The 22747-nt window shown below is 37.0% G+C and overlaps 1 protein-coding gene across 1 annotated transcript in view; it reads left to right on the forward strand.

The window, feature by feature from the left end:
* LOC107103183 (FH1/FH2 domain-containing protein 3-like) overlaps positions 1-22747 on the forward strand; it is a 59691-nt gene that overhangs the window by 4672 nt on the left and 32272 nt on the right. Inside the window, exons 2-3 of the mRNA XM_015402741.1 lie at positions 3584-3651; positions 9629-9734. Coding sequence (XP_015258227.1) covers positions 3584-3651; positions 9629-9734 — 174 coding nt within the window. The remainder of the gene's footprint in view (positions 1-3583; positions 3652-9628; positions 9735-22747) is intronic.

Raw genomic sequence — 22747 nt, forward strand, 5'->3', positions numbered from 1 at the left:
TATATATATATATATATATACCTGTTTGATTTGGGATTTAAATGGCAAATCCTAATCAAAAACGACAGCAATCTGTCGTTATCTTAGGCCAATTTAATCCTAACCAAATGAGGCGACTAACTAATCATCTTCTTTTTCAAGGACCTGGGTGCAAAGAAAATGTTTCAGTTCAGGTGTTTATGTCTTCAAGACATGCCTGTAATCTATGTAATATTTCATCAGGATTCCTTCACATATATAGCTGTGTACCATCAACAGTAGAAGGGAATCCCATGCTGCCATGTATATATCTATATATATATATATATATATATATATATATATAGATATATACACACGTATCTATATACACATATATATAGTAATACAATGGAGATAAAATGGAACTATGTTTTTTTTTCAAAGCTTATTAAATCCTCCAAAATATCTCATGTAGTTGTGATGAACTTGTCGTATGTTTTGCATGCGTAAAGTTATTGGGTTGTCACAGTGTATATAGCCATCTAAGCTGTAATAGCTGAAATCACATTAGAATTAGCCAGACTGTTTGTGTCTTTCTTGGTCCCTTAAGCTTGCTTAAGTATATGTTGAATGTTATAGGATATTGAGTTTGAAGTTTTTTGTATGGTTTCATATGCACATTGATTTGGGTTTCAAACATTTCCTGTGGATAAATAAGCTCCCAGGTTTCTTCCTAAATAAGGAAACAGAGAGGGCCCATTCGTTTGGGTACATATCTGTGCCAAGTGGTATGGAACTAATCTCCACTGAGTTATTTCTCATTAAACACAGGCCTCTGAGAGAAACATCAGTGTATGGACAGTAGATAGGGACAGCAGAGGAACTGTATGTTCTTGCAGATGGGCTTTATTTAATGTTGGGCAGAAATAACTTTCTGACAGTTTTATTGCAGTCCAAACTACATGGCTAAGTAGAGAAGCACAAGCCCTTTGTGCAAATGGCAGAAAAGTTGTGCTTGGAAGAATTTGTCTCTCTTGCTCTTGCTGATTGACAGACTCAGACAGGACCCAATGGTGGCTTTCAGTAGTACTGAAGTGCTGATTCATGCGCCAGGCAGAACCATGCCAGACTGCTCAGCAATGCTGGGTGTAATTTTTCCGCTGACTGATTAATGATCAGTGTCCATATGGACACGGAGCAGTCATGACTACAGATGGAAGACTAGCTCTGATTGTTGGAGATGGAGTTAAGTATGACTACAAATCAGGCTTCCTTTGTGCTGGGAAGGTGTTATGAGTTTTCTTCTGTTTGAACACCCTCTAATCTTCCTGCAGTTCCAGAGTAATAGAGCTGGCTTTATTGCAACTTCCGGGACAGTAGTTTGATTTTAAAACATTGTTATACATCTTATACTAAGCATTAGTTAATGCTAAATATAAATTGTGTTTTGTTTTGATTTATTCTAGAAGTGTAATATCTTTACATTAGTATACCCCTCAGTTTTATATTCCCTTCATAATGAAGTTATAAGAGATTTCAGAGAAAGAAACCTGTAATTGCAAAGATTTGGCAGTTTTATGGCAACTTTTAAAAAATATAATGCAAACTAAACTTAAGGGGCCCCAAACTGAAAAATTTCAGTTCGACTTCCTTCCTGTTATTTATAAAGACATAAATCAGCAACATCACAGAGCTTTCCCCTGATAATACCTCTGGAGTTCTAGAATTTACTCCTTTAGGGTTCTGCTGCCAATGTTTTGGTGTGACTTCCTCATAAAGACCAGTACTCATTTACTTACCAATAGACTAAACCACACAAAACTATGCATGTAAAAGACATTAAGATCATAAAACTTGGAACAAGATGTGTTTAAGAACAACTAAACTCTGGTTGTAGGTGAAAGGATTGTAATGCTGCATTATCTTGTTAAGCAAAGTAAAATAGAATGTTATTTCAGCTAGATCGAAGCACATGTAAGTAAATTAAAACAAGATCTGGGATTCAAATGAGAACAAAGAAAAATATAGATTAATTGTGCACAAGGTAACACGATGCAAGTTTTTATTTCTGTGTTGATGATCATGGTTTAGGCCTGATACAAATATATATATTTTTTGGCTAAGATTGAAATAGCATGTCAATGGTCTCTTTTTATGTGGATTGCATTTATTGAATTAACTGCTTAATTCTGTGTATGGCATGTTTATTTATTTTTATACTATAAGGGGATCTATTCATTGCCTCTATTCTTTCTTTGAAATTTTATCTGTGTATCCATCAAGGGATTTGAACTTCATGGCTGTGATTTAAAAAAAACAGTTTGTTGTTATGGGGGATGTTTTGATTTTTTGTTTGTTTTATTTTACAATTGATGACATGATGAGGTAGAATTAAAGCAATTACTGTTTGGTTGAGCTCTATGTTAAACAGCATCCATTTCTAACCTAAGTTACCGTTCATTTTTCTCTTATAGGAATTTAAAGCTAAGAAATAAAAAAAAAAAAATTAACACCAATAATAATAAACAAAAAAAGAATATTTTTATACACACAAAAACATCTTTACTGTCATCTGAGCTTGCTAAAAAGATTTTATGTTTCCATTCAAACATACTGGATCCGTTTTTATGCTATTGGCATGTAGAAATTCAAAATGTCTGCCCAAAAAACTGACAGGCATAATGAACCCAGGCCGTGTCTTTGTCTCAGTCCTTCAGCTTTAAGATTTACTCCACAGCTGACAAGGCATATAAGAATAATGGACAGAACACTGTTTCTCTGCTGTCCCAAGTGTATCCAGTTAACAATGGGATTCTCTCACTTTAAAGATTTAGTTCAGCTGTTTTGTCTCATGTTTTTTATTGCAGCATTGTCATATCTGCTTAGTTGTTCCTCTGTGTTGTGTTAGATGGAGTCAGAAGGAGGGTTTGGATGTGTGGGAGCTTTGATAATAAAAAGAGAATCCAATGCAGAGTTTTTTTATGGGGACTGAAAGACCTGGCCTGCACTGCTCTACCTTAAACTGCATTACACTGCATGCTGCTGTGTCTGCTACACCAACTGGCAGTTTTTGCTGAGTCAGAGAGTTATCACCTCGCACTGATGAGTAAGCCACTTTCTCAACACTGCCTCTCCCTGGTAGACTCTGCAGATGCCAAAACGGAAAGGATTGCAAGAGGATTTGCAAAAAATAGCCATCATGAAACATCTTATCATGTCTCTCTTTCCTACTCAGTGCAGTTTCCAAGGCTGATTGATGCATGACTTGTTTCTTAATCATTGTGGTGGCTAGTGGTTAAAGCTTGTTCCACCATTTTTATTATTATAGTAAATTGCAGATTGGTTCTTGTTAGCAGGAAGCATCCTCTCTTCTCTAATTCTCTGCAGATGTTCTCTGAGCTGGCCCTACTGTTTCTATCGTCTGCATTTCTTTGTGGGAATTTTTTTTTTTTTTTTGCTTCCTATACTGCCTGTATTACTGTACATTGACACAAAAAAAAGGATTTACGGCAATGTGATCTTATCATATACTATTATGAATACTTAATATGAAGGAGTCAGAACATCTACAGAATTGATACATGTTAATATTAACCCTCTTCTTTTCTTTTCTGATTCACAGAAAAACTCTACAATTCTACCGGACGGGAGCTACGCAGAGCTCTTTTTTCTCTGAAGCAGATTTTCCAGGTAACATCTTTGGTCTTTTTGCTGTTTGGGGTTTTGCAAAAACATATATATGACACCTGATAAAATGTGTTGCAGCTATTCACCATCAGAATAAAATAAAGTCTTTCTGTGCAATTTAACCTCAATCTAAATGCAGCAGCTCTGTGAAAGCCTTCAGGGTTCATAAGAGAACAGAGAAGCAAACATTTTTCAGAGCATTCCATCGTCTGAAAATGGAAAGATAACCTCATAAATGGCAGGTCAGGAAAGAAGACTTATTTAGGGAACAGGCCAGGGTGCTAAACAACTCAGGTGGAATCACAAAAAAGTGATGGTGACTGCCTCTTGAAGCTCATCAACAGAATGCCAAGAGTGTGCAAAGCAATAATCAAAGCAAAAGGTGGCTACTTTGAAGAACCTAGAATATAAGACATATTTTCAGTTGTTTCACACTTTTTTGTTAAGTATATAATTTCATATGTGTTAAGTCATACCTGTGATACCTTCAATGTGAATCTTCAATTTTCATAGTAATGAAAAAAAATAACTCTTTCAATGAGAAGGTGTGTACAAACTTTTGGTCTGTACTGTACATTGGACATATTTGAACATACATGGTGTGGACTAAAGAAATCCAGGTTGTTTGGGAATGTTCCTTGCATGAAGCAAAGCCTTTTCCACCAGAACCGATTTTAGACACTATAATAGTGGTTACAATTCTGTTAGTGGCTGTTTCATGTAGTGATTCAAACTCCATCACTCTTCATTTGCTGCCAATCTAGCAATGCAGCTTAGCCTTGACATTAACAGTTAGATAAAGCTCATTTACTACAAAAAATAGCTTTGCATTAAGACCTGAATGAAATTATCAACTGCAAAAAAAAACATGGACCAGGAGAGTAGAAGCATGACTAAAACAGCTATTCTTTAAATTGGATGTTGTACAAATAATGGCATTCGGAGATAGTTTCTGCATAATTTTGGGTATACAGTATACCTGCTGATCACATAGACGATGGTATATAGCTGCAACATCACAAACTTTGAAACGGTTATTTGCATTGCACTGCGATAACATTTCCCTTTAACGAAGGCTTTCAAAGTTGGGTCCTTTCCACAGTGCTTATTCATTTGCAAGTTTTTGCAGCAGTTCATGCTTAGCTGTTAAAATGCAAGAGATATATGTGGTGTGAAAACATGAATCAGTGCACACTCAGACTTGGACACAGTACTGTTTTCTTAAGGCAGAGCTGTGCTGCTGAGAGTCTGCCTTCGTGGCAGCTGTGGAGCTTTACAGGTCCAGTTACGGTGTGGGAAGAAAGGCAGCACATTATTAGGCCACAACAGAATATATCTAAAATATATTTCCATAATAGGTACCTCTAAAGAATTTCTGAATGTGTACTTCAGTGTATTTCTTTATATTTAGGCTCTGTACCAAACAACTGCACTCTCCATCAGTGATATATGTTAAAGATGTTCTGGAAGCACTTAGACTTCCTCCAGGGACTCAAAAAGCCCTGACCACCCCACAGTGTTTATTGCTACCTTCCTCCCTATCCCATCTGAACAGTAGAATGTATAAGAAAGCGGTAAATCCTGCAGAAGTCCTGATGCTGGGTCTTAAATTACATAGTCACAGACAGGTGTGAGAAAAGCAGGTGGTTTTACCATCAGTTACAAGATGTTGGATATGTTTGGCATCCCAGAACAAAAACAAATTGGATCCAGCCAGCTCCAAGAGGACTGCCTTGTTTATTGTACGCTGATATCTGTGACTTGGTTGAAAAAAAAGATGTATATTTTTTATTGATCCAAAATTTAACTGTATTTTACTTTATGGAGATACTGTGCAACATGGCACTGTTATATTTAGCAATATTTGACCTGGATTGTTTTTAAAGTGGTTAACATCCTTTAAAAATGATTTAAAATCAAAATCTATATCACAGTAGTTTTAATATTTTGGCCAAGTGTTGTTCTCTAGCTGCTACCTTTTAAATAACAGCATGACCTCTTGTTTAAATACAAATATAGTTTTAAAGGCTCACATGAGGCATCACAAATAAGCATAGTTCATTTTAAGATTCACCTAAAACATTTCTTAAAACGGGTTCAATTTAACAGACATCATTCCAGACAACCGCTGAATGTGTTTCCAACGTACCACTACTGTTTTATGGCGTATTGGCTACGTTTTGATATAAAAGGGGGTTCACAGGAGGAAAGTGTCAGTTCTCCTTCAGACTGCATCGACATCATAGGGTGAGCGAGAAGGTGAGTGTGATGGATCCTCCTTGCGTTCACGTCTATGGCCTGCTGAATCTTCTGTGACTGCAAACCTTCTTTCTTTCTTTTTCTTTTTATTTGTTCTTTTTCTTTTTTTTCTGGTGGGCGGTAAACAGCAGTTTAGTTTATCCTGCAATTAAAGAAATCTTTCCATGCAGGCCAGGCACCGGACATTTCATGGGTATTATGCTATTATGCATAATAGCATTGTCATTGGATATTCGCTCTGTACTCATTATGAATACGCTATGTATAAACCCAAAATTGAAAAAATACATACAAAGTTCAGCGATTCTGGGATGTCAGGCATTAGCTGTCTAAATCTGAAAGGCCCTAACCAGGTGAAACAACTCGACAAGCAACCGCGTTAAAATCACCTCGGCTCTGATCAGAATGCTGTGGGAATGCCAGACCCAGGTCAACTCGCTAATTTACGTGATACCACTGAGCACAAGATATGGATGTCAAGACGCCAGCCATGTCGGATATAACATGCTGAAACCACTCTGCCAACAATCGATAAACATGGTGCATTATTGGTCAGAGAGATTCGGACAGATAAAAGTGTGAAACAGTAAAGCACACTTACTATGCCCTGGCTTGCTTACGTGTTGCTCTCCATTGTTTACTTTCCTGATTTCTGTCAAACTGATGACATCATCAATGCTACCTATGCGTGATGGCATCACCAGACATGAGCTGCGGGGGGAGATAGGTCATGCAGCTTGCCAGCGGGGGGTCAGACCCAGCTTTTTTTTTTACCAATGGGAAGGGAGCCAAATGCCGATTGCTAGCAGGATAATCTATGTTTGGAAAACACACTAATTTCAGTGGGAAAGAGGCTTTATTAAAGGGATAGAAAAGTTCAAAAGTGAATTATCTGACCATGAGCAAATTTCTGGGTTTTACTGAAGAAGGGCATCCAGAGAAACTAAGATGGAACCCTACCATGTCAGACATGCCAAGTCTCACGGAAGTTCCGAGAGTCTTCCTGATATAGATAGTTGTTCACGGATGCCCGCAAGTCAGATAAATTATCCTGGATTTTAGACTATGCAAGGTGTGGTTTATTTAATGCGAGCAAGAGAGTGCGTTCAATACAATAATTCGTGCACCATGTGCAGATTAAAACTACTGCGATTGCGTAGACAACAAGAGTGCACAGAATGTGGGAAGGAGGTTGCTTGTGAAACCTGTGCGTATCTGTCTAAAGTGATGCTCTGTTCAACGAGCGTTCTAGGCAACTGGTTGTCAGGGAGCTCATTGGATCAGTCCAATAATTTTCGATTTACTCTCTGGCAGTCGCCTAGTTACCACTCAAAGCTGTGCACCCTGTAAAAAGGCAAAAGTTGAATCCTTGAGTAAAAAATGAAAATATAAGACAAATTTTACAGCAGAATATACTAAAGTATATCCATGTCTAGTGAAGGTGAGGAACAGTGGCGGATCTAGACCAAATTTACCAGGAGGAGAGGAGGGGGCCAGCGTGTTTTCATGGGGGGACAGAAAAGCACGAAATAAAAAACAGGGCAAGGGATTCAAATTATTATTTAGAGAGTTGCATGAAGTGAAATTTCTTTTCAATTAGGTTCAACAAAAATTTTGTTTCTTATGAGGTCAATATACATTTATAATTTAGGAATTTTACATATTTTTGACTTAATATATAATAGATGGGGGTTGGTGGTGGGGGGGGGATAAGCATGTCCCTGAAATGAGTTTTGCCATGCCATCAATGGGAGGGTGTGTTAAGGTTGTTAGTTTTATGTCACATATACAGACTTTATTTTTTGATGACAGACTCTCAGTTAAAAAAAAGACCAAAATATCTAAGCAGTTCCAGGGTTTCTTTGTTTTTTCTACAGTCTCTATCTACAAGTTTCGTAGCAGTATCTTGCAAATTGTAAAAAAAAAAAAAAGTTTTATACCCTATTTTTATCCTTCTCATTAGGTTGCACACTTTCTTCATAAATTTGGATTTCAAGAAAAATACATTTATCTGTTTGTTAGGGTAAAACATTTTTCTCCTGTTTATAAAACAAATATTCAACTAAAATATGTTTCTTTAACTTTGTTTATGCAAATTGTTATCAAAAGAGTCATGCAGTATCTCTGTCTCAATTCACAATTTATTTAGCTGGACAAAGAGCAAGACTTTCCTTATGATAGTACAAGTTGCCAAACTCTATTTTGGACTACAGACTGAACTAACCTATCAAATAGTATGGTTAAAGTATGGGATATTGGTATATAAAAACATGTTTTTGTAAAAAATCTAAAAGCCATTGTAAGGTTTGCAGAGAGAGGCAGAAACCTTGTTGCTTAAAAATGGCCAGTTAAGCACACCAAAATTATAGAGCTCTGTTTATGTTTTTCCAAAAAGGACTGTTCTTTCACTTTAAAGCAGAAGAGTGGGGGCTCTTATTTCCTCCATCACAGCAAAAACAAAACAAAGAAACAATAAAAAATAAAAAAACACCCCAGCTTTTAAAGCGTCAGCCTGTACTATCTCTAATAAAAGGGGTGGAAACCTTTACAACATTTACATTTTCTATTTGGGAAACAATCAAGTAAATTAAACCTCTAGAGGAAAACAAAACAAAAACCCATTTATATTAATCGTGAACAAATTGAAGCTAAGCAATTATGTAAATCCAAAGAAAACCCAAAACATCTCCCCTCCCTCTCAGTCAATGTGGATTTCCCTTATGAGGCTGATTGGAAACACCAGGTCCTTGTCAGCAATGCTCATGGGTGTGCTTCCATGGCAACACCTGGTGACCTCAGAGTGAAGGAGAGTAGTGAGATGTTCTTAAAGTTACAATAATGAAGACAAAGACTTAAACCTTCCCCCAATACTCAATTTTTTTAAAAGACAGAAAATGCATGTTTCCATCACCTGTTAGTGAGGGGGTAAATCTCTCACAGCCATGCATCATTTTCCTTCCATTAAACAACTGTACACTACCAGGTACTACATGTTGGCCTGCCCCTAAAATACATCACATTGTGACAATAACAGTGTAAAAGTTTGTGAATGCTTTTTATTAATCTATTATAAGATGGATTAAAAATAAAAATATGATATATGATTGTAATCTTTAATCAACTACCTTGGCTTTATCAAACTACTTAGTTTTTATACTAAGACTCAAATAATAGATGTCCTCAATAACGCACAGAATGGATCAGAGCAATTTCTACAAGATTAATATTAGTTTTCATTGGTGTATGATATGTCACAATAATGACATACATACTTCTAAGAAGTAATGTGTAATGGAGACTATTTTATATTACTGGAATGAATGATGAGCACATATTGTGAATTATGACTAACTGATTAAGGGCTGCACGGTGATGCAGTGGGTAGCACTGTTGCCTTGTAGCAATACGGTTCTGGGTTCGATTCCAGCCTGGGGTCTTTCCGCATGCGTACTCCGGGTACTCCGGGTACGTCCTTTAGGTTAATTAGCTTCCGCAAGTTGTGCTTAGGTGTCAATGTACGTTTGTGTGTGTGCGGATGGTGGTTGTGCATTGTTGTGTGTCCTTGTGTGTTTCTTTGTTGCCTTGCGACAGACTGGAAACCTGTCCAGGGTGTAGACTGCCGGAGATAGACACTGGCCCCATCACGACTCAGCGTGAGAAGATGATGGATGGACAGAGTAATTGATCTTAAAATTATTTTTTTCTTGGTCTATCTTTTTAGGATGACAAAGATTTGGTTCACGAGTTTGTGGTGGCTGAAGGACTGACATGTTTGATCAAAGTGGGAGCTGAAGCGGACCAGAACTACCAGAATTACATCCTCAGGGGTATGTACACCAGTAAATAACAGGGCTCCTTCCTTTTACCTCACCACAAGGATGTTTCTAATCAGTCCTATAACAACTTTTCTTTCCATAAACCCATCAAGAGCCACATGTGTGCATGTAAACTATGCAAATTGATGATTCTGCCTGATGACCTTGTCCCACAGACACACACAGTTAAAAAAAAACACACATTCTCAGAGAGTGTGTGCTGCAAATATGTGCTGTGGTTTCGTTAGGTCAAATGTAGCAGCTGCCTAATTTATAGCTCCCATGATAGGGAGGTGAAAAATCCTTTGTGTGGAGGCTGAAGAGGTGAAGGACACCCTGTCTGTGGGTACTCGAAGACCACAGCTCTCACTCAGAAGTCACTACCATTTAACAGCCTGCTGTGAAAAAGGCAGGTCACACATGCTTTAGTGTCTAACAAAGTTCTACCAGGATATTACAGATCATAAAAATAATTCCCCTTTGCCTTGCTTTCTTTCATTCTTAACACCTATGTTCTTTTTCTTGAAATCTTGTCTTTCCATTCAGATATTTACCTTTTTTTCTGTTTGCGCTCAGTATTTAGTCTGTGCTTACTGTAACTCTGGATTGATGTAGGAGCTTATGACTAAATCTTGAGACAAATGTTTTGCATCACACTTGATGGTTTAGGTGCCTTTTATATTGTTATTCATCCGTTTGATGCACATTTAATATATATGTGACCTCATGTTTATTGGAGCAATTTTATAGTGCAAAAAGTTTGTTCTGTAAATCAACAACTCTTTAGTGCGGATGTGATCCCAAGTGTAAACAAGTAGCTGCTATTTTTTAGTAATCTTCTCTTTAAATTGAATTATAAATAGCTTATTATTATGAGACAGCATTAATGACATGCATGCTGTTTGGGCTGCAAAAGAGTGAGAGAGAACAACACTTTCAGCTGATAACAAGAAGGCTTGGGTTTCAGCTTTCAACTTCTGTCTATTATGTAACACATTGGCTGTAAATCAAAAAATCTAATCAAAGTTTATTTATATAGCCCTTTGCAGAACACCAAGAAGACCAAAGTGCTTCACAGAAAGATCAAGATAAAAACATCATTAAAACAAAAATCCTAAGCAAAAATCAGTGTGTTCTAAGTATTAAAAGCCAGTTTGAAAAAAATTTGTATTCATCTGGACAACAAAGACTTGAGAAATGTTGGCCAACTTTCGGAGATCTTAGATTATCCTCAGGGTATCTTAACTCAAGTTAATTAAAACTAAGCATAGGGTCATGTAATTTTGTAATGCTAGCTTTCTGTGCTAGCCACTGGAAAAAAATTGTTTAAGGTTGTTTAAGTCAAGAGTCTGTTCGCTTGGTCTTTATTCTAAAATATTAAAATAAAACAGTTCTACAAACACTTGGTCATCTTTATGGTCAGTCTCTTGCCTCTGCTTTTAATATAAGTTAATCAACAAAAAGTCTAGTGATATTCAGGATTCAAACTCCTGTAATTATGAACTTATTACACACTGATCAATAAATGATACGTTAATTAAGAGTAATTTTCATTTGAATGTGTTTTACTGGAAACATCCATGTTTGACAAAGAACACTACTGCCACCTTCCAGTTTGGGACGTCATGGTGCAATATCGGCTGTTGAGCAAGTCCCAGTGCTGTATCCGGTGTTTGCCAAATACAAATAATACAAATACAAATAATGATCCATTCATCATTCCTAACCTGACTTTTTCTTTAATGACAGGAAGGGTAAAAAAAACTTTTCAATGTTGTTCTTGAATATATTTAGTTTTGCTTCACAATATTAGAAAAAACATGATAAACATCATAATAATGGTAAATATTAAGATAGTGTTCTGAGTTTCAATAATAATCATCAACAATATTTAACAGTGTTAATGTCTTTATAATTTGGGTTGGTTATATATGTATGTAACATTTAAGTTTTTATGATTTAACCATCTCCAGAGCAAATTATAATGTAGTACGTTTTTAAATTTGACATCAAATAAGTAATATATATTTAGTACTTGCATTGAAAACCTGAATGGATAGAGTTAAGTAGTTAGTACTCTACTAATGTGTATTGCACCTCAGGCATTTCTTTGTGATATAGAATTTTTTTATATACTGTAAATATAAAAGTTGTTTTATAGTAGATTAAGATGAATCGGAAACATCTGAAGTTGTTGTGAACAGTACAATATTGTAGGGATATGAAACTGGTATTAACCATTTCTGATCAATGCATCTCTAATTAAATACATCAACCATCAATCAGGCTGCCTCTGCAGGGGTCTGATAGACAGTGTTTCTGGCTTCATGGGAATTTGCTCTGGCTCACATCCAGACTCATAAATACCTGCAGGTTAAATGGCCAAAACATGACGGCTGATGATTGTAACTGGATTTTGGAAGAACTGCTAGTGTCAGTTGACTGTGAATGATGAGTTGACCGTTCAAACAAATGTTCTCCCCTTTATTGGGTTATTCAAGAGAGACAGGATTGGTTATTTTGATTTCAGTTCAGTCCAACTAAAATAATAATAACCTCTCAAAGCTTTTCACAATTTACTTATTTTTCAACTAAAGTTCAATATGCTGTTTTGAAAGTCACTTTATTAAACCAACACAAATATGACATAAAAAATAGGTCACATGAAACCTATACCTTTTTATCATTCCAGAATCCAGAAAGTAAGACACTGATTTAATCTACAAATCATAATTTAGCACAAGCAGCTGCTTTCAGAGAGAATCTTATTTGCATGGCATTTCATGTACACTCTAAACTGCAATTGAGCTTTGTAAGGAAAGTTTGCATCACAGACACAAGGAACAAGCTATTTGCAGAGATAAACGGATCAATTGTGGGAATCTGTGTGTCAAGAAGTGTGTCAAAACTACTGCAAAACATGTAGAAAACAGAAAGTTGCTCTGTACTAGTTGAGTTTTGGCTTTAGAGAAAATGCTTCTCCATTGGGAAGCATAGGGTTTGCAACATTATGCTTTAAAGTTTTTTTTGCTCAGTAGTGAACTCCTGGAAGAAAACTGAAAGTACTTCAAACTTAGGCAGAGGTTAATCTTATATCAATACAATTACCCCAAACATACAGCCTGAGCTACCATAAAGTACTTTTTGTTGATTTGTCACATAACGTCCCATACAACGCATTCAACAGTGCAAATAAGCTGAAAAGTCTCAAAACATTAGAGTATGAATAACTATCTTATGAGTTGCACTCAATTCATTCTGTAGCTGTAATAGTGTTGTATTTATCTTCACAGACTACTATTTTCCTCATGTTTCTCTTCATCACCATGAGAAACACTCTCCCATAAGAATTTTTAAACTGTTTCAACTCTTGACCTAATTTCTTCTGACAAGCTGAGGAAATGTGGAGCGTAGTAGATCACCCTCCCTGTTTAGGGTGTTTTCTTGGAGAACACAAGCTGAGCATGAGCTGGAACCCATATGGTCAAGTCAGAAATGCGTATAGATCTGACTGCTCTGCAGTAGATGACTTTCAAGAGCAGCTAAGTCAGAGAGCTTCCCAAGATTGAAGTGAATTAGTCGTCTTAAATTGCCGCACGTTCACAGGATGAGATGAGAAAAAAAATGCAGGCTGTGTTTGATATTAAATACTGATCACCCTTAATGTGTTGTTTTGCTCTCTAATGTATTTCAATTTAAAACACTGGAAAGAAAAAGAGGAGAAGCAAAGAGAATATGGCCCTGAACCCATCTGTCTGGTGTGCATTAAAAACCTCCCCGACGAAACAATCCTGCTCTCTTTCATGAAGCTCCTTCAATCGTATGGGTGTTTTGTGGTTGGAAACGCCACACAGACGCACAGATGCTTAGCTGTCTGCTCCCTTTTCACAGGAACAGGTTCCTAGTTTCAAATCTGTGAAACATTTTGTGCTATCTCCTTTTCTCCCCTTCTTATTCTTTTTTTCCCCTTTATTTTGTCTTTGGAAAGCCCCCCAGAGATGTCTGTGGCCAGTTAGGGCTCACGCAGACCTTTTGGTGGCCCCTCACCCGGCTTAAGGGGCTTCGAAGACTCGACTCAGTTCTCTGAGAGCTGCAGTTTTTGGAGCTCAGGGGAGAGCTTGTGTGCCTTTATCATCGCAGCAGAAGTCAGTGTGTGAGGTCACTTCTTTAGAGGTGCCAATGCCATCTGGTTCTCTTGTAAACTTTGCAGTTAGTTATTAAACCTAGTGACGCCTCATTAAGATTGTTTAGTCCCTGTTTGCAAAAAACACACATCTATGCTCTGATATCAATTTCTTTCAAAGATTAACGATAAGACTTTTGAATAAATTCTAATTTTTATTCCCTCACTTTCTATAATGTAGCCAAATCTGGTGCAGGATAAAGGACGACATCTTGAAAATGCACTATATAGCTGCTTAATTAAAGAATTATTAAATGAATTATATATGATGAAGATCTGGTATGCCATGGGCCTTTTTCTCCTTCAAAGTTCATTTGAACTCTGTTAAAGTTTATTCCACCATGAACTTTTTGAAATATTAGAGTTCATATGAAAGAGTGATAGTGCCTGATAGAAACCTGAAAATAACGGGTTCTTTTAGTAGGGAAGTAGATGAAAGCCATGGCCAAGTTGACAGTTATAGTCCACCAAACATAAAAAAAATTACTGCCTCCCAAAGGTATATTAAAAAAAAAGTGATGTTAACTGATGAGAAGACTGTAAATGACAAAAAACATGTAATTGCTCTAGTACCCACTCAGACGTCACATTCAAGGTTTTCCACAAGGGGGCAAACCAATCATGTTGAAGGAGGTTCTCTGGTAGGTTTAGATCAAAACTGAGCGTTTGGGTCCACATACAATGCTCTGTGAGTGAGGGAAAACATAACATTGCTAATCATCCTGAACTTTCTATCGCTAAAGTAAAGCATGGTGGTGGCAGCATCTTCCTGAGGGGATGATTTTGACTGATGGGGATGACTGAGTGGCCAATCAGTTGATACATTTGTGTTATTCCTCTTCAAATAAAATATAAAACATTGAGGTTTTTGGTTTTAATGTTAGAAAATCAGATAGTTTAAGATGTCCACTCCTAAAAGTGCCCTTTGTGTCATTCTTTTTTCTGGTCATTTTGCTAGAGTTGCCAAACTTACTATGTTTGCAGGGTAACCCATTACTGTTGACAGCCCAGTAAGTGCTTTTACAGCCTTAAATAAAAGCAGCCTGTGCAAAGGGTCAGCTAGGTTTCAGCAGGAAGCTTAAGGTTTTTCAATGCAGTAAGAAAGAGAATCCTTCTGGTACTAATTACTATGAAGAAAACAAGGAGTTTGACTGGGAGAGCTGAGTCCAACTCTTCTTCCTAAATCTTCTTCCATTTGCAGAATGCAGAAAAGCACAAAATAATAACAACTTTGTTTAATTTGCTTCTAAAAACAGGAGCATCAGACAAAGAGGGAGGATTAAAAAAGCATCAGTTACAGTCAACTTGAAGCAATTATTTTCTTCTTTGAAACTCTCACTGTTGACATTCTTCCTCATAAGCTCTGTTTGCAGCTGTGCTTTCCCGAAGCCCATGCCCTCTTTGTTTGCATGCTTTTGTTGACAAAACACTTGCCATCTTTAAGCTGCAGTGGAAACAAAGATTTACTTTTTTGGAACAACCCTTTACACCTACAATCCAGGGAAAAAAACTTTCCCTCCCTAAATGTTTCAGGTTATTAAAAAAATTGATATATATTTGTCATTTGACAAAAAAGTAAAGAGTAAATTCCAAATGCATTTTTAAAATAACTATCCACACCAACTTGGGCCTGTGTAAAATAGTAAATATCGAGTAAATAAAATACCTTAAATGCCATCTGCAGCTGGGCAGGGAGTCTTTTTCATAACTGAAAGGGATTTGGACTCACTCTTCACTGCAGAATTGTTTTAGATCATTCACATTATAGGATGTTTTGTAAATGGACAATGCGTTTATGTTCAAGCCACAGTGTGTGATTCACATTTCAGACTGTACTTCGCCTAGGCTAATCCTGAAGCGTATTTTTGCATTGGTAGTCATGCTGGTGTGCATGCTGCATTGCTTTGTTTTAAGGTCGCAAAGCAGTGGTTGGATATTCACTTTCAATCTTTCATGTAAAAGAGCAGAATATATCTTTCTTTCATTATGGAAAGTCATTCCAGTCAAAGTCAATTTTATAGCTTTTTTTCTCAAAATAAAAAATATAATTATTGGAAAACTTTGTTTCCTTTATACTTGAGTAATGTTTGTCTGGAATTGCAATTTTCACTGACGAACTTAAACATGAGAATATTACAAAATAAAACACCATAAACAAGCAAAAGTAAAATGAAAGTACAATACTTTTCACAGCACTGTATCAGAGCCATCTTGGATACATTTTGTGAGAACATCTCTATAAATTGCCAAACAGGAGGTAATATTTCATCTCTGCCGATTTATGCTGTAAGGTACATATAGTATTTATAGCTTCAGCAGATAGGACTAGTGTTCTGGACAAGCCAGATCCAGTGTGAAATAATTTACGGCCAGGTTTTTTAGTTTCATCCTTTTATCTCATCCTGTTTTTTGCAATTCTTGAAGTGTGTATGTTTCTCGCTTTGCTGCTACTGTTTTAAGATCTTCTGTTTTTGATGACATGGCTTTTGGATTATGGTCATAATTTCCTGCCTTGTGAGAGGAGGTTCTAGAAGAAACATCAGCAGAGAGAGAAAGGAACTGTGCTCCAGTCAAGTCGTTGCCTCCTAAAACTGTTTTGGAGCTGGATGGCTCCTCCTGATGAAAGGCCTGGGCTCAGCTTTTGGCTGTGATTTTTGTGGCAAGCTATGTTTTGAGTGCACCTAAAAACACCAGACCCATTTTGTTTGTGTGTGGGAATATTTTGCTGTTAGTCTCTGGCAGCCTGTCAAGGCGCAAAAAGTACATGTGGCAGGTCGCTTGGCCAAGGAGTGACACATCTGCACTTTGCTTTTCATCCCTATGCCAAGATTGTGTGTGATCAAAAAGTTAACAGTAAACAAACATTTTTCCTTCCCTTCTCTTTTGCAGCTGAACCAACTGCAGTTGTTTTATCTCCATTGTGCTGAGTTAAATAAAAACTTTAAAAATCTTTTGTCAAACGTTGTATATCCATAGTTGACAGATAAACTGAACCCAGATTACAGGCTGGCTTTAAATGTGTAAGGATGAATGTAATCGTGTGTTTCTGAAAAAAGCGGCACATTTTTCCAGTATACCGTTACATGCTTGAGTCTCTTTATAGTGCTCTTAATTTAGAATCTGGATCATTGTTTTGACTACTGAGCTATGAGTGAAAACCCAGGCACAGTTGAGTTAACAGCAACGTTGGAAGCCCTTCTTGGAAACAGTGCGTATTGCGTTGTCTGGCTGTGTTATAGGTTGTCTGCTTTGGAGGGGAAACCTTTACGATGTCCCATCGTCTGGATAAACAATTCCATTCAGCTAAGCTGTGCCGTGTTTCTTTTGCATAAATGTGTCGGAATGTATGTGCTGGGTTTACCAGTTTATCTAATTAGTTTGGAGGGGTGTCAAGGGGGAAGATAAATTAATCAGATATTCTGACAAGAAAACCTGCACAGACTCTGTTTGGAACAAGTTTGAGCTCTCCTGCAAGATCTTGTCTTATTAAAAATCTGGTAAACTCAAGCAGATTTTTCATCAAACATCCTGCATATTTTCTACACACATAAAACTCATTATTACCCATAAAAATATATTTAAAGAGTCAAGTTTGTTTAGTCTTAACTAAAAATATAAGCTGCAGGTACATTTGCCATTCAGCTGAATGTTACTGGTACTATGTATGACCCTTTTTTGTTTTCAAAATTACCTTAATATTTTCTGGCATATTTTTAAAAAGATTTTAAAAACTTTCCTTGAAGATATATAGTTTTATGATATTCATAGTGTCATGATTATATCAGAAATCTAGGGGTGTGGGAAAAAGTTGATTTAGTGATATATTGTGATTTTCGGCTACCCAGTGTACCGTAATATCGATCTTTCAGTTCCTAGTATTGATTTTTTTTTTTTTTATATAATAATTTCACTTTAAACAATGAGGGAAATGGGCTAGCTCTGCACTGCCACTCCAGCAAATAGTGCTGTGGAGCCCTTTTACAGCATATACAGCATATACAGCACTTGCGTTTTTATCTATACAATAAATTTTTATTGCTGGGAAAAATATTGTGATATATAGTGATATTACAATATCGTGATAATATAGCATTGTGACCCAAGTATTTTGACACTTATCGTATAGGGGTGGAACGGTTCACAAAATCCACGGTTCGGTTCGATTCACGGTTTCTGGTCACGGTTTTCGGTTCAGTTCGATTCGGTATATGTTGATTGTTACACCGAAATCCCATAAAAATTTATGGAATGAAAAAAAAACCCCAAAAAATAATGGATTGTAATTATTTTAAATGATCCGCGGAAACCCTTGATCATTTCCGTATGTTTTGCTGCTTTGAATTTAATCATCTCGCGCATGCGCTCTACCATCTCCAAGGAACTCAGAGCAGACCTATAAAGTGCTGCTGGCGCGTCTTCCAACTCCTGTTCTTTCCAACTCACCATTCCGACACAATTCTCCACAACAACTGATTTTTTTCCCTGCTACACCCGGCTACGCTGCTTCGCTTCTTCTTCTTCTTGTTTACTACTGGTAGTTGGCTTTGGTCGCAGTACCGCCACCTTGTGCTCTGGAGTGTAATCGCTTCTCCTATGAGAAAAAGGAGCAGCGCATGAACCGAAGGAAACACACGCGAACCGAACCGAGACAGTTGAACCGAACGGTTCTGACGGTTTTCATAAATCATCCCATCCCTAGTATCGTATAGCAAAACCCCTGCCAATACTCACCCCTACACAAATCCACAGCAAATTTGTTATGAGGTGGCTCTGGTTCCACCACATTACAGGTGCTTTAAGACTTATTGACCATAGAGTCCATCAGATTACAGTATACTTATTATCCCCCTGTGGTCATTGATGATTTGATGCTCAGGTGTTACTTAGGCCCTAAAAGGCACAATCCCTCTTACAATGGCACCAATGGAACCACATATACAACAGATACAAGGCTTGGTGGATTTTTGAATCCTTAGTCCAGCTTTGGTGAGTCTGTACAGATAACCTCAATATTCTGTGACAGGCAAGTCTACTCAGAGCTGTTTTAAGTTATTTACAGATCACAAATGATTCAATTTCCAGTGATCTCAAACTTGCATAAATCAAAAAAGAATCAGCAGAGATATCACCATTTCATTTTTTGGCACATTGCAAAGTGCATTAAGGGGAAAATAGGCGTCAGGGAATTCTTTGAGATCACCCTAAACGTAAGCTGGAGGTACTGAAGCAAACCTTGCTATATTTTGCTATATATTCATCACCATATTGCTATATGTCCCCAAAGGCCTTGCACTGACACTGTCTTTACATTTTATAGGAAAATGTATGACAGTGCCATTGCTTACCAGCACACATACAGTAAAGCACTGTGAAATAGGACTTCTACCCACAAATTCTCTCTAATTCTGCTCACGGTGCTCAGGTTCAGGTTACCTTAAATTATTGTAATGATGGAGCTCTGCATCTTTCCATTGAGGCGCAGAGCTTTTTTGATCCAACAAACTTTTGCTTTGTAAAAAAACAAAGCAAACAACCCTGTTAATCATAATACATATTTTGATTTATTGATGTTTTTTGCCATTTTTCTCACCACAGTGCAGTGCATGATTGGCAATGCATAGATGGAACTGGCTCTAATCTGATCCCATATGCATATGTAGGAAGCCATTAGGGTTGGGTGATATGACCTCAAATAAATCTCACGATTAATTGGTCAGTTTTACCTCCATAAAGATAAATGCAGGATAAATGCTCCAGCTTCTCTATCAGAAATAAAGGCATGTGCAAGAAATGCAACTGATCAATTCATTATTTATTCATTGAATAATCACATTACATATTACTTTCAATTAAATATTAAAGTCTGTACCAGTTCAGGTTTAAACATTTAACAATTTCTCACTGAACAGCAGAAAAATGTTACCTCTCTTGCAAATATATTTTGGCAAAGGTAATGGAGCCTTTTGCACACCTTTGAACTCAACAGCCTGGTTGTGCTGTAGGTGGTGAAGGTTGGATGTGTTATTTTGGATAGTCCTGACAGTTTTCAGACAAACTTTGCATTTCGTGTTCTTTTGCTCAACATCTAACGGGTAGTTTTGGTGCCACCGAATTGAGTGTGCAGTGAGAACATTGTGCATTGCTCGGTGTGCCGTGCTCTCAACTTCTCTGCGTGCTCAGCTTCATCTCTGCTCTCCTTCGGCTCCACAGGATTAACTGATAATTTCGTTTACAGCTGTGTAAAACGCTTCTTCACTGCACTCTTCTACCACTCTCTTTGTTTACGCTTCTGACAGACTGGATTGGTGGAGTCACATGATTACACACCTGCTGCACTGTCTTAAAGGGCAAGGTAATACAAGCCAACAGAGAACACAGGCAAAACAGCAAAATTACCGACAGAAAAATTGTCACAGGTTATCGTAGTAAATGGTGGTAACGGTAAAATTCTGGCTTTTCGCCCAGACCTAGTAGCCATTTGCTTGTCCCCTCTGGATATAAACATGCAGACGGATGATATTTTACTCAGGAAACCGGGCAAGTTAAAACAAAAACTTTAACATTTAAAAACCCCAGATAGTGTCATTAAGAGTGGGTACTTTATATCTTGAAATGTCCCATTTTGCAATAAAACCAAAATCCAATCTTTCTTTGCAAGTTAGTAGTTCCTGCTGTTTTTCAATCTATCTCATGGCATTTTACAAAACAAATAGATCCAGTATATATAAATTAATCAATCATGCACCTGTAATCAAACAATACAGTAGATATAAGCTTACAATGTGATTGAATCAAGTTGCTGACACTGCAACAATCTCTCCTTTAGCACTAGCATGTAGAAACACTAGATAGATGATTGCATTAAATAGTTAATGCAGCAGTAGTTCTTTAAAGCATGCATGTTGTGACAATTTGTTGTGTGTCAATGTCTCCTAAAAGAAATACTAAATTCTGAACATATTTTCAGCTTTAAGCTTGGATAGTTTTCATAAAAATGCTATATTCAGAAAAATGCTATGAAAAATTATTTCACAGCTTTTAGGTTTTCTTTATTTCCTATACTTTAACTCAATAGAGGTAATTTAACACGGACATAATGAAGAGTGTAGACTTAATTCCTCATGCTTTCAGCTGTTGATGTCCAAACTTCGAAAGTGCCAATACTTTTTTCTTTCCCTTTCAACATTATTATTTATGTAAATGTTTGACAGCTGATTGACAGGCATATTTCTTTTTTGAAAATATATACAAACATATGCAAATGTGGTTTTACTAAAATAAGGCTTATTTAATAAGTTTCTCCCATCTTAGCACACCCCTTTGGCCTTGATGTTAGCAAAGAACTTGCATCTGGATCCTGTCCCACCCCACCTGCCTGACCTATATTCTGAACTCCCTTTAGTTTTCCCCCTTGGATCTGTGGCTGTTTTTTTTTAACCTCAACAAACCCACTGGCTGGGGACTTACAGTCTCTTCTCAAAGATTGTTTAACAGTAAAATAGCTTAGAATGTAGCAATTATATTGTAGGTCTAATAGATTTGGTAAATTTACCAAGCTCTTACTTCATCAGCCTTGGCATTGACACCCATGCCCAACTTAGAAAACTATGTTTTCTGCAGTAATATAACTTTTATTTTATTAAGCTTTACATCTGACTTCTTTTTCCACATTTGTTTTGGGGGGGGGGTGAGCAACTGAGAGTTATAACAGTTAGAATAACAAGCAAATCCTGAGAGAGTTTATCTCAGCTCATCCTTCAGTTCACTTTACAAGTGGGTGGATGTAATTTAGTTTGCCAAAGTCTGTCTTATAGGAATCAAATGCAGGATCCTGTCTATTGGCAAGACTCTCAGTTGTTCTTTGTCCATCACATTTTTTTTTTTTTTGGCAGTATGTCATTTATTTAGTACATCAGCCGAACCTCTTTATTTGAAGCCTTTTACATTTAAGGTTGATAAAGAAAATGTATATTTTTTAAATCCTCTTTTACTGATCTTGCTCTACTCTGACCACTGCTGTTAATTAGATCTGGAATACTCACTCAGCCAAATATCAATGAAACTCTCCTGCTTTACCTAATGCTAATGTTCCATTAGCTCTGTTTGTTTGTCTCTGGAGATTTTGTTAAGGATTAGGTTCTACACAAAATTTTGTGAGACGCCAAAGAAATGCACGCCTGAAAATGGAAGTATCCCCCAGTTGTTTTACTTTATGGGGCTCAGTGCAAGTCTGGCAGACGGCACGGTGACTGAAATTGCTCTGGCTGAGGCACTTTGTCTGGCTCTAATGGTCTGGGTGATTAGCTGACTAACAAATAGAAGGCAACCCACAGCCATGTTCTAATGCAGATCATATACAGTAAGAGCCGAGTAGTAAACTTGTCTTTTTATGGCACCCAGACTCTAAATCAGACCCTAGCCCAGGGCATTGAATGCACTGAGGTAAAATGTCAAAAACAAAAGGAAATCTGTCCACTTTTAACATGATCATCAAATAAAGTTTTTTGGCTTATTCTCTTAAACTTAAGTTATGGAACTTCACACACTGCTGCGTTACTAGATAAAAGTATGTATTCTTTTAGATATGCATTGTTGCTGTAACCTATTTCTAAATTTCCTTGATTAGTCTATGTATTTTTTTGGTCGACCAGCTTCTGTCTTTATGCTCTAAAATATAAAACAAAAAAATGAAAATGTGAATGTGACTGGACAACATGGCATATATAAGAGAGTTCCAATGGCTGCCCATGAAAGACAGAAAAACCAGCCCACAATGTTAAATATTGCAAGACTTCTGGAAGAATTTAGGTGAGTTAAAGTTAGGAAATTTTATATATATATA

This window comes from Cyprinodon variegatus, unplaced genomic scaffold (assembly GCF_000732505.1).
Source record: "Cyprinodon variegatus isolate N-32 unplaced genomic scaffold, C_variegatus-1.0 Scaffold1389, whole genome shotgun sequence".
NCBI lineage: Eukaryota > Metazoa > Chordata > Actinopteri > Cyprinodontiformes > Cyprinodontidae > Cyprinodon > Cyprinodon variegatus.